Source organism: Halictus rubicundus, chromosome 11 (assembly GCF_050948215.1).
Source record: "Halictus rubicundus isolate RS-2024b chromosome 11, iyHalRubi1_principal, whole genome shotgun sequence".
Classification (NCBI taxonomy): domain Eukaryota; kingdom Metazoa; phylum Arthropoda; class Insecta; order Hymenoptera; family Halictidae; genus Halictus; species Halictus rubicundus.
The window spans coordinates 15346512-15359963 of NC_135159.1; the positions used below are offsets into that span (position 1 = coordinate 15346512).

At 49.3% G+C, this 13452-nt stretch overlaps 1 protein-coding gene across 1 annotated transcript in view; it reads right to left on the reverse strand.

Moving 5' to 3' along the window:
* Positions 1–13452, reverse strand: part of LOC143358809 (uncharacterized) — a 76074-nt gene that overhangs the window by 41674 nt on the left and 20948 nt on the right. Inside the window, exons 3-4 of the mRNA XM_076796284.1 lie at positions 9346–10611; positions 4060–4205 (exon numbers count right to left, since the gene is read on the reverse strand). Coding sequence (XP_076652399.1) covers positions 4060–4205; positions 9346–10611 — 1412 coding nt within the window. The remainder of the gene's footprint in view (positions 1–4059; positions 4206–9345; positions 10612–13452) is intronic.

Sequence of the window (13452 nt, forward strand, 5' to 3'; positions counted from 1 at the left end):
GAAAAAATTCCTCGAAGGGTTTAACGGGTCCGACGGGGTCTCCGGCGCTTCTGTAGCCAGCGGAATGTCCAGGAACGGCTAGGACCGGCACCGTATAACTTCGACGAGCATCGCGCACGACGACGTTGCACGACGTTGCACGCCGTGGCGTGGCGCGCGATAAGCATCGCCAGGACCAGAAGGGAAAAGAAAAGGGAGAAGAGAGAGAGAGAGAGAGAGAGAGAGAGAGAGAGAGAGAGAGAGAGAGAGAGAGAGAAGGAGCGTGTAGGACAGCCGTTAACGAGCGATTCCACGCAAAAGGTTAGCCTCCCGCTTCTACGTGCCTCGAACCGGCCGCGGCCGCTCGACCGGCTTCCTCTTCCTCTGCCTCACCCTACCCTGAAGATCCTCGGTCCTCGGTCCTTCGTCCTGCGGAAGACCGGTGACCAAAACTCTGGTGTCCTACCCCAAAAAGTTGGGTAATTTTCTGAACAATTTTTCAGTGGAGGCTGAAGAGATTCGAGGAGACACCGAAGAGAAGCTCTAAGGAGCATTCGAGCTAGCTAGAAAGCTTGAAGAAGAGTCCAAAAAGCTTCAGGAGGTTCAAGAAAAAATTGAAACTTTCGGGGGCCTTCGAGAAGACACTACACTAGTTGGGAAATTTGTAAGGGTGGTTCGAAGTGGCCAGGAGGACTCCAAAGGGCTTCACAGGAGTCCGAAGAGTTCAAGGAGTTTCAAGGGCATATGGTAGCTTCCGGACAGCTCACAGAAGACACTAAAATGTACAAGGAGCTACAAAAGACGTATAGATCTAGGAAAATACGCGAAAAGAAATTAGGGGAGGGTCCGAAGAGCTTCGGTTGAGCTTCAGGAGTTTCGGAAGAGTCCAAGGACGTTCCAGAGTAACTCACAAAGTCCGAAAACACTGAGAAAAGAACCAAACTGTCACAAACTCTTGCAGGCTTTTGCAAACACCTTCGGCAGCCCATAGGGGATCTAAAAATCGGAAAAACGAACCCAAAGACGAGTCCACCCTCGAGTCCAAGCGCCAACTGAAGAAACGGTCTCGTGGCAGCAGCAGAGACTGGCCGGAAAGGGTCGACGGGTAAAAAACTGTACCGAAAAATGTTCCCAGCTGTTCCTCCGGTTATCTCCTCGAGGAATCAAGCATGGCGGCCGTCGTTCCACGAAGGGGCAACGTGGAAGAGAGAGAGAGGGGGGCCTCCAAGGGGGTTTTCAACCCTTGCTATCTGGCCCATCGGGTCTCTCGAGCACCGGCGGGTCCGTACCCGTTCATAATAAACGCTCGGCTGGAATTTCCGTGGAAGAGACACGTCCGCACAATGCGTTTCCACGTGGCCCCGATATGTGTGCCACGACTTTATTATTTTCGGCAGGGGGGACCGCGTATACCTGGTGGCGTGCCGGCCTTTTGTTTCGCAGATCGTATCGGGCGCCGGCCCTCTTTCTCTCGTTTCGTCGCATCTGTGACCGGATTCGCTCCCATGCTCGCCCCGTAAAAATGCGACATATTGTGCGAAAAGCATATGGGTCACCCCCTCTCCCCTCTCCCCTACTACCCCCGTCGATCGCTCCTCCTTTTTTCGGGAGGGAGCCCCGTGCACGCTAATCGACCGCGCGCACGCTGCGCCCCGACGAACCTTCGCGCTTCATTATTTTTTCCCTCGGAAACCATGCGGGGAATCGTTTCGAAATTTCGTGGTCAATTCGACGAACGTCTAAACAGTGCGTGCAATTTTTTTCACTGAAAAATCTTCACCGGAAGCGGAGATACGCTAACATTTACGCAGAGTTACTCTCGTGGGAGATTTTTTCACTAATAAAAATTTGTATTAATTATTGTAAATTTTTTCCGTCTTGTGCAGCGCGAGAGGGAGTGTCCAGCAACCCAGAGGAATTTTTTCAACCGGAGGGAACAGCGTTCACAGAGTCCCCAGAGGACTCGGCGTCGGTTAATGATCGGTGAATCGCGTTTTCGCTCTCGGCGAGGCGAGCAATCGCGAATGCAAAAACGCGTCGATTAATACGTCTATCCGGCGCGTGAGCGGCGTAATTAGAAAAATGATGAGGTGTCTGCGCGAGGGGAAAAAGAGCCGTGAATCCATCGGCTCTGGTCTATCGCGCGCGAGAGAAAGCGCGCGGAGAGCGATAGTGAAACGTCACTGCATTCTGCGTTCGCGGAATGCAACGGAGACTCTCCGGTGCAGCTTCTTTCACGAATCCCCGTCGTTCTTGGCTTTTTCTCGTTTCGTTAAACTATCGACTGCAAATCTCCGTAAATTTTCCGCTCTTTGTTCCAGTCTGAAGGATCCGGCTCATTTTCAATTTCAATTAATCGTTCGTCGTCGACCAAGAGCATCTTAATTTTAATTCTATCGAAAATCGCGAGGTATGAAATGACAATTGTTGGGTGTTTTGGAAACTGTGGAAGGTTGTTGGATCTTTCTAGCGAATAACGGGTGCGAAAGGTGAGGGAGGGGGGCGAGGTCGATATCGAATTTCCGCGGAGTCGTGTATCGGAGCAAACTATTCCGCAGGTGCCAGCCTGCTCGACGAAAATAGATCGAATTCGCGAGAGCTCTACGAGCCGATCGCACGAAACCCCCGGCCACCCTTCGGGCTATCGATCCGGCCGTTCTCCCGATACCCCCTAATCCGAGTTCGATAGCCAATCTCTGTCCCTAACGCCTGCAAATAAACCTGAAGTGACAATTTGCACAATCCTCCCGACGTACCACCTTCGCTTTTCCGGCTGTCTTTTCGTCGAACACAGCTTTGCAAAAAAATGACTTGGAAGCCTCGAAAGAGGAGGTGTTGCCCTTTAAAATGAGCCTTGGTACACCGCGCTCCGAATTTTTTTCGCGAGGTTACAGCAGTTCAAATGTCAACGCTTCGATACTCGAGCTACTGTGGCCTTCGTTCTGATCCTGCCGGCGCACTTTTCGTGCAAAGTGCCGTAGCAACGCAACGAAAAATCGTGGGGCAATTTTTTTGGTCTCGTTGGAAAGCTAGAACTTCAGCCTTCAAATCTGTCGTGGTCTCAGTCGCGGGAAAAAATTTTTCATTTCTACAGGGACGATTGAGTTCGAAAATTTGGTGAAAAATGAGTATCTTCACATTTTCGCTCGCGATCACGAGTAAAAAAATTCTAGCAGAGAATGACTCGAGGCATTCGAAAGCGAACATTTCAGCCTTTAGAATGAGCCTTGGTACACCGCGCTCCGATTTTTTCTCGCGAGGTTACAGCGGGTTGAACGCCGGCGAATTTTCACCGGAGCTCGTGCAACCTTTCGATTTCGATCGTCGGTGTATCTCGAAACGATCCTAATTCGAGAGATCGTCGAGGATGCCGTCGATTTCCAGTCTGTCGGGGAGGGGAGCATAGGGGGCAGGAGAGGGAGGAGGGGGGGGGGCGTCGCGTATATTAATCGTCGTGTACAGGAAATTAACTTGGCCTTGTTTTATCTTGCATTCTGATGACTGCATCTGCGTATCGCGAGAAACGTGTAACGCTCCGGTGTACCGCGCGTGTATTAATTAAGTATGTGCGACTCGGTATGCGCGAAGGAAACGATCAAGGACTCGCTTTTACGAGTCAGCCAGGTGCACCGGGTGCTTTTCTGCGAATCATCGGCACCCGATCCGCAAGAGAACCGACGATCATCGTGCTACATAGTCCACCGGGACCAGAAAATATATTCCCTCCCTTGTTTGCCTCTTGCCCGCCTTCGATCCTTCTTGAAATCGCTTGCGAAAATCGACGGGAGCGTAATTAACACGTTCAGTGCCAAGCTCTCAGAAAAACACAGATTTTATCGTCTTGCAAAATTTTTCCATCTGTCATGGCTCGCGAGATATTCATTGAAATAGGCAGGATTCGCGTCCATCGACTTTAAGGGTGGTTCTCACCCCTTCAAAGTAGGTATGAGCGACCCAAAAAAAAATGTGAGTGATTCAGTTTTATGTGAACTTTAATTTGGCGGAGGTTTTCGAGACTGACGATTGGCAGCGAACGTGTTAAAAAATTCAAGATATAGGTAATTCAGCTTAGGTATTTACCAGGCGTCGTTTCGGTTTGATGAGTGGTCGGTTCTGCCCGTTCATCTTGTAGTATAGTCCGCAGGCGTTGCAGAGATAGTGTCCGGTGCCGTCCCGTCTCCACAGTGGCGTCGAAGTTGCACCACAGTTGACGCACTCGCGGCCCTCTATTGGAATAGCATCGAAGAAACAACAGTTTTATTAGCGAGACTCGTATTGCTGATTCGACAGCTAAAAAAAGAAGCTACTTTCACGATCGTCGAGCAGCGAACCAAATTCTCCGTTTAAACGTCATTTAACAATCATGAAAAATCATTGGCGACTCTAGAAAAGATTCCGCCGCTCCTCGACCTCGCCACTTTGAAGCACGAACACGCTAGCTCTTTTTAACAAAATTAGAAACCGTATTATCATTTCTATTCACAGAAATATTTGACACCATTTGATAAATTGCGAGTAAGTTTGGGGTTTATTTTCACCCCTTTCAAATGGATGTTGGGGGCCGAAAAAATTCAGTGTGGTGCACCTATATGTGGACCACATATCAGCCAAATTTCATAAAAATCGATCAAACGGTAATTCTCAAAATAATTATTGAATCGCGCTTGATCAGATTGAGAATTAAAAATCGATTAAAATCAGTCTTACGTCCTTGAACTTTAGGGGTTGTTTTCACCCCTCCAACGTGAATGTTAGTGACCGAAAAAATTCCGCGCGGCGTGCCTGTATGTGGACCAGATATCTGCCAAGTTTCGTTAATATCGATTCATTAATAACCATAAAAAAATTATTGAAGTATCGCTTGAACTTCGAGGACCCTTTACACTACTTCAGCGCGAGCATTCCGCGATGAGAAAAAACACGTGTCAAATATTTTTTCGAGTTGAATCTCACACTCGAGGCTCGTTAAGACAGCTCGAAGTCGAACGTGGGAGTCGCGTTGAAGTTTGAGAAATTGCAGAGCGAGCGTGCCCGACGCGAGAAACGGTAGACATCGACGAAATTCGGTGATGGAACTCGCATGCAATTGCAGACATACCATACCAAGCGATTACCAGAGCAAAAGCAGAGTCTCTTTGGGACCGTGGGCGTTCGAACGACTCGTGGATCGAACACGATCGTCCGATAGCGGCTCGTTAATAGCGGGGACCAATTTTTCTCAGACGGAAAGAAGACCGGAGCCAGAGGGAGAGATAGAGAAAGACAGTGAGAGAGAGAGAGAGAATGGAAAGGAGAGAAGAGAAGACCTGATGTATCGTTAGTCTACCCTCCACCAAACAGGATAACGAGTCGAAATTTTCAGACCTTTCTCTCCTCCCGTTCTAAAAACGTCTGACAAGCGGTTAGGTCTGAAAATTTGTTTGCCGGACCAGGAACAGGAGAAGGAGGGATGTATGTTATGTTTTTTTCTTTCTTTTTTGATATTTCACGAGCCGTGAAATTCCGCGTCTCTCTCGGATATTCGTCCATCGAGCTGCGTCCTCCTCGGAATCTCTGCGCCACCGAGCGGCGGCCATTTTACTGGAAAAGATGCCTTTATAGACTGCACAAGCTCCCTGCACAGGATCGAGATGCGATTTTGGTCGAACGCGATCGACGTGGCCGAAACGGTCGCGGGAGAAATCAAAGATCCACGGAAAACCGAACGAAAACGAACGAACAAATCTGATCGCAATTTTTCTTTCACGCGAATCACTGGTGCAAAAAAAAACACGAGAAATTTTAACTCGAATTGCCGCGATTTTTGGCTTCAATTTCTGTTTGGTTGTTGTTTTGCTGCCTGCTCTAGGAGACTCGTTCCTTGACGGTCACCGGTGACCGGTACCTCGTAGGATTCCCGAAAAAATTTCTATATATAAATGAACTCGTAATATCGTGAAAAACCACAAGATTATCCGACGGTCACCGGTGACCGTCAGTCAAAAAATACCCAAAAAATTCCCACGTCAAAAGCAGTGTTGGTAAATCAATATTTTATGAACGAATCGCGGGATTCGTTGACGGTCACCGGTGACCGTCACTCGGAAAATTTTCAAAAAATGTCTACGTCAAAAGAAGTGTCGGTAGATCAATATTTTATGAAAAAATCCCGGGATTTGTTGACGGTCACCGGTGACCGTCACGGTATAGAACAATTTAAAAATAGTGTTAAAAATCGACAGTGTGTTTTCCCGTCTTTTCGAGACACGAGGCGAGGCAGGATCGATCCGAGGACAATCGATTGCGGGGAAATAGCGTCCGTTTCGCGGAAAACCATAAACAGGCAGCCATAAACAGGCTGACATCCACGGAATCGTCTGGCTTCGCCGTGATCGAGGCTGCCGGTGCCGCTCGGCGAGCGTGTGTGTCGTAAGTCGATTTAATTAGCGGACTTCCACGCCGCGAAGTCGGGCCATTGTTCCCGGAATTAGGATTTTTACCACGCCGTCCTCGCCGCAGACCGGCCATTATTACCGCAATCAACGTATCCGGCATTTTTCAACCGGCACGTTTCATTCCCAGTCCTCCTACTACACTTTTCTTCACCTTTTTCTCCCCACTGTGCCATCGATTCGCGACGATCGACGCGAGGCACAGCCCCTATGACATTTGCACCAGTGACTCGCGATCCCTTCTTGCCTGTTTCCCGGAAAACGAAACCTCAAACAAATTTTTACCATTTATCCTTTTCTATGATTCTTTAGGGAAATTTACGTCTAAGAATTTTGTAAATATCTCGAAAATTGTAGAAGTTACAGGCGTTTGAATCGGGCCATGCACGTTGTCAAAATTGCAAGAACACCGTTTTCAGACAAGCCCCCCAAAAAAATGTATCAAGTGCGAAAATTTGCAAAATAAAAATCTCTTTACAGTATCGAAGAGTGCACCAATCGATTCCAAAAAGATTTTCTGCGAAACCTTGCAGGGTCTTCACGCGAAAAATTCGCAAAGATCATCCTTCGTCTATTTAGGTTTCGTTTTCTGGGAAACAGACTAGCATTTCCTAACAAAAATGAAAAAAAAACATACCGGTCGCCGACTGGTTGCAAATCGAACAGAAAATTCGAACGGTTCGATTTGACGCGAAAAAATCGTGGTCCGCAGACTCATTCTCGAGAGGGAGATTTGCTGTGACAAAACCAAAAAACGGCAGCATGTAGCCACACCACATCGAGAACAAAAATACGTGTGTGCTGTATCGCGCTTGCGTAGACGTGTGTCACACCTGTGTATGTATAAAGACACGAACAGATCTAGAGACAGATAGAAAAAAGATGTACAAATGGTGTACAGAGCGGTCCAGAACGTTGGCGAACCGATCGCAGAACGATTTTCCGGAAAGAAATATCCGAGAAACGTTTCCGCGATCGATCCACGCGACATTTTGGTCACCCTGTAGATCGACGCTGATCGTCGAAAAAAATTGATAACGAACGAGGTGTGGTGCTGTTCACGCTGTACGTCTCGCGGGTGCCACTCAAAAAACACATCGGTGAGGCAAAAATACAAAAATACACGATCGGTGTGTTTCTCCCTCTCGTAAACACTCAGCTCTCGAGAACTCGAGGAAAAGTAACGAGAAAACATAAGTAACATAAGTGTGTTCGTCAACGTTCCGATCAACGAGAACTGTAAGCGAAAGACGACCGCCACCAAAAGCTCGGGAGTGGATCGAAAACAGAAAGTTTGAGGATGAAACACCCTCGACCAGAGTCTCTGCGGGCACGAGAGCAACATTTGCCCCCTGGAGCACTAGTTTGCCCTCTGGGGCACTCAACTGGCCCCGTTTTCACCGGGCCGTGCCCCCCAGTACACTTTGGCTAGACAAAGAGATCAATAGATCCGATCCTCTATCTCTTGTCTGACTCAAGTGTCACTGGGAGCAACGCGAGTGGCCCCTGAGGGCAATCTGGGTGGCTCCTGGGGCCAAGAGCTCTTTGCCTGTGCCTGCATTACGGTGTTCCTTGAGATCCTCTTAATTTATAAGACTAGTACCATATGCAATTATATTTGAAAGAATTTTCTGTACAGAAGGAAATTCAATAAAAAGTGTTTATTAATCAAGTTTATTTGTAACCTTTTTTTGTACTGTTGACAAGATTGTAACGTGCAGAATAATCTCTGTAAAGCGAATGCTCTGACGGTATATTTTACAATTATTTTTCAAAATTGTTTTCCAATTGTTCTTTTTTTGCAAGTGTCTGTAATTTGAGGAGCGCAAGGTCATCGTCGAGACTCAGGTCGTCGAAAACAACGGAAAGAAAGAAAACGGAGAGAAAAGCGAAACGAGAGGTAAACGAGTAAAGTGCAACAAACGAAACAGAATCCAAAGGAACAAATTGGAACAGTAAAAAAAAACATCGTGTTGCAAGACGAGGGGTGCAGCCGTGTTCCGATTGGCGAACGGTAAACCAAGGAAGCCGGGGAAACGAGGAAATTCTTAGAATGCAAAGTGCCCCTTTCTTCGATTCCTTTCTCAAGCGATTATCCGAGCCGTTTCTTCAGATCGACGGAGCTGTAATGAGATAGTAAACGTTCTCACATTCGCGAACCGGAAATCGACTGCACGCGTGTCTCTCGCACGATAAAACTGCTGTATAACGAGTATGCATCATTAACAGAGCTCTACGGCGCGTCTCGGAAATTTCCAACGGAGAAAATCTTATTTAAAGATGAATTCCCGGAATAAACTACTTTGAAGCGAACACTCCCACAACCCTACCCCCAACTTGACCCAGCCCCAAAAGAAAATTCAACTGGTCTCAAAATATAGCCCTCAAACAGCTTGAAACCGTTTCAAACATAGTCCGACCGAAGGCAACACGAGCAAACCGGACCAAAAACAAGTGAAAACCACGGCAAACCCCCAACTTAGCACAGCCCCCCAAGAGAAAATTCAACTGGTCTCAAAATATAGCCCTCAAACAGCTTGAAACCGTTTCAAACACCGTCCGACCGAAGGCAACACGAGCAAACCGGACCAAAAACAAGTGAAAACCAAAGCGAACCATCAACTTAACACAGGCCCCAAAAGAAAATTCAAGTGGTCTCAAAATATAGTCCTCAAACAGTTAGAAACCGTGTCAAACACCGTCCGACCGAAGGCAACACGAGCAAACCAGACGAAAAACAAGTGAAAACCAAGGAGAAACGACAAACTGAAAGGCAAAGCATAAAAAGTAAGGTCCCACGTGAGTTATCCCGGGGATAAAGAAAAATCGAGGAGAAACGGGTGTGGGGGTAACAGATCCGATAAAATGAGAGAGAGAGAGAAAGAGAGAGAGAGAGAGAGAGAGAGAGAGAGATTGGTAGGCGGTTGCCGCTTACCGGCGGACGTCCTCGACTTGTTCCTGGGCTTTTGCTGCTGCTGCTGGTGCGCGGATGCCGGCGACCCGGGTGTGTTAGGGTGCGCGTGACCGACCAACAACTTCGAGTCGACGTTTACGCCGGTTGCCACGCCGGTCGCGTTCCCAGCCGCGGCGGCCCCGGCCCCGGCGGCGTGGTGGCCGCCGAACAGGCCCGAGGTGACCGCGGCGGTCCCGTTGTGCGGGTTGTGGGACGAAGACGAAGAAGACGACGAGGAGGCGGCGTGATGATGGTGGTGGTGGTGGTGGTGGGTGGTATTAGGATACTGCAGGTGCTGGTACATGTTATACGCGCTGGTCGCCGGGTCGTATTGGGACCCGGCGTGGTGGCTGTTGTTCGCGGCAGCGGCTGCGGCCGCGGCGGCGGCGGCAGCGGCGGCCGCGTAATTGTCTCTGCACGATGGCGAGCTCGCTCCCCCGCCACCACCCCCGCCACTGGCCGCCACACCGTTTCCCTGATACTCCTGTTGCTGTTGTTGTTGTTGTTGCTGTTGTTGTTGCTGTTGTTGCTGCTGCTGTTGCTGCGCGGCTGTCGCCTGTTGGCTGCCCGATTGGTTATTACCTTCACGTTGCTTCACCTGCCCGCTACCGGAACCCCCGCTCCCACCGTTCCCGGCGTTCCCCGCGCCGCTGGTCCCGTTGTGCTGTTGGTGGGGAGGGGATGGCGCCCCGTGGTGGTGGCCCAGCATCACGCTCGGCTTCACGTCGCACGAGCTGGCCCCCGACGCTCCCAACGCGTCCTGGTGGTGCATGAACGCGCCCATCACAGCCGCGTGCGCAACCGCCGCCTGGTACTCGCTGCTCGCCCCACCCCCCAAACCCGACAACGGATTGCTGCTGTTGTTCGTGTTGTTGTTGTTGTTGTTGTTCGTCGCGCTGCTGTTGTTGTTGTTGTTCGTCGCGGAGGTCGTGCTGGCCGTGATGCTGTCCGGCGTCGCGTCCTTCGGCGGGGTCGGCGGGAACGAGAACAGGTGGTGACCCGCCCCCGCACCGCCGTGGCTCGATAGGCTACCCGTGCTCGGTGGGAGGGACGAGCCCAGTGGACTCTGAGGCTTGTCGTCGCCGACGCCACCGCCGCCTGAACCCGTCGAGGTCGGGAAACCCCAAGGGGTTTTCGACGTGTCCGCGCCGCTACCCGCTAGCCACGGGTGCAGCACGGAACTGTGGAAGTGCGGCCGACACACCTGGCTCACCGGGCCGCTCGTCACGCCGCTGCTCGACATCCTTGCTGCAACACACACACAAACTACCGTCAATATCTGTACCGAACAACCTGAGAAATTTTTCAAAAATCTTTTCGGCCACTGCTCATTCTTCGACCGTTCCAACTTTCACTGGGACAGAGACGCGACACCCCAACCGGGCTCATCTCGGAGCTCGGATCTCTTCCGAGTGCCCTTTCTTGGTACAAATTTGGGGTGGGGAGCAGAAATCACAGTTCTTTGAGATTTGGATAATTGGGAAAATTGTACAGGGTTTTTTTTCGGCAAGGAATAGTGGATTGTATTATTATCTTTTAAAAGGAAATTGAGATCTGTCCGTTTACAAGGTTTTGAAAGAAAATCGGCCAGCATGGCATAATGATGTTGGCCTTAGGCGACTTAGAAACCGGTATACATGTACGCCGGGGGAGTAGAATCCCCGGCGAACGAACATGGACTCCGTCGATCGCAGAAACGGGGAACCTGATTCGTGCGTGCGCGGAATGATCGGCTTTTATGCCGACCGTAAAACCACCTAATTGCGGGAGACATCTTAATTAAGTGCGAGGGGGCCCCCGGTGGCTGGAGGCGCGCGCTATTATTGGTCTCTCTTCTCTCGTCTGGTCCCCCCACCCCGTCTCCCGTCCTCGCCTCCCTCCTACCCCCCGCTCCTTCCCCTCGCCCATATATGTGCGCAGACGGCGCGCATGAATCTTTCACCTTTCGATCGGGTGCGCTCGCGCGCGCGAGAGAGAGCCCGAATTCCGTCGGGGCCCCGCCTCCTCTCCTGGTTAATTCGCGGCCTCGATGTCGCTCGCTCGCTTCTCTCCGTTTCCTTCCGAGGAGAGGAGAGAGACGAGAGAGAGAGAGAGAGAGAGAGAGAGAGAGAGAGGAGTACCGTCGAATCGATATATCGACTCGGTTCTTCGCCACCCTCCCCCTCCCCCACGCGAGGAGGGCTCCGCCTCGCCGGCATACGCTGATAACGAGTGTTTTGTCGAAACCCCACCCACGAGCAAAGACTTCGCCGAATTACCAGCATTAACTCTCTCTCCGAGCCGCGCCGAGACGCGATACGTATTGCCCGTCACGATTTCTGCGACTGCATACGCTCCGGATTTTCCTCGGGACTGTACACCCTGGCGCGGACATTGCTGGGTTAGACTACTTTCGAAAATATTGACGTCGTCGACACGGTGTTGCGAATTTTTGAAAATTTTCTTCAAATCTCCTAGGTTTGTCCTTGATAAACCTGTACGGTTTTAAATAATACTCATATAGAATAATTATTATCTGTGAATGTGTACACAAAGGCAATCATTCAAGAACATACGTCGGATGAAATTGGTCGTAACTCCGGGAAAAATGAATCTCTTGAGTTGAAAATTTTTGCACACATTCCCGAACATGTCCTGTAAATGTCCAGGAAGTTTTAAAAATTTGCGTTGAACCGTGTTGCTATTAAAAATTCCTGTACCCACGTTGAAGTAAACGATCGGACAGGAGCAATGTTCAACTAACGAATATGTAAATAATGAACATAATATGTGAAAATAGTGAATATTTAAATCACGAGTACGCTATGCAGAAATAATGAGCACACCGTGTATAAATACAGCGTCGATGATTGAATGCTACCGGGTGTAGGAGAATGGGTGGACAGATTAGCGATGGAGGATAGTATCAGCGTGAAAATAATCGCGGCTGCCATTCTTCTCTGGCGGCGAGTATGCTAACCGAATGGAAGAGGAACGTCGTCGTGGAAAGCCGTCTAAATTTAGGAGCATGAAACGTAATATCAACCGTCGGGAGGAGAGAGGGAGTATCGCGGACAGAGACGAGCAGCTGCAGCGTCACGCAATTAATCGAATGCAACGATGCCCCGCCTGTAATTGGATCCGCGGCGTTCGCTGCAACGATGCGACGCCGATGCGACGCCGAACGCAACGTGTCGGCGTCCCAAAAATTATCGACCCGAAAAGTCCACCGATAAATCCAAAAAACTTATTTAAGAAATCGAAAATTAAATGTTTGATATTCAAATACTCTTTCAACCCAGCTGGCGTAGAAATTAATTTTTCCAACAAAAAAAAAGTGTTCAAACAAAAAAAAAAATAGGGTAATAGAATTCGAACTTCGAGGGGCAAAGGAATTTTTTTTATGAGAGATGAGGCACTCGGAACAGAATCGAATTGAATCGAATCTCGTGTATCGAAGCGGATATCTCGTACTCGATCTCTCGCGAGACGTTCAACCGACGCGACGAGTCAATTATCGTATGAACGCGTGGAATGCACGGTGCACGGCTTATTGGATCGAGCGTTTTCTGCGCGTGGGCGTAGCTGTCGCGATCGAGTGACCGATTTATATAGATCGCGGCGCGATCTACTGATGCGCTATCGCCCGGGAGATCGCTTCCATCCTGCTGTAACTTTTCGAAAAAAGATCGGAGAGTGATGAGCCTGGGCTCATTTTGTAGGGTGAGATTTCTACTATAATATACCTAAAATGGTTTTTCTCGATCAGGATTTTCCGATAAAAATCACGTTAAACGTAAAAATCGAATTTTTCAGTCACTTTTTCGAATACAAACTTCTCTGCAGAGCTCGAAAAATTTTTGTCGCTAGCGAAATTCGGGTGCGTTTAAAGAGCGCAGTTTCAGCTTTCCAACGAGACCAAAAAATTTCTCCTACGATTTTTTCTTGCCATTTTATGCCACTTTGAGTGAAAAGTGTGCCGTTGGTGTTGCAGCACGGGGTCACTAGGCGAAAAGTCGATATTCAGACTATTGTAACTTCAAGAAAAAAAATCGTAGGAGGCTGTACCTAGGCTCATTTTAAAGGGCAAAACCTGCGCTTTCGATAGCC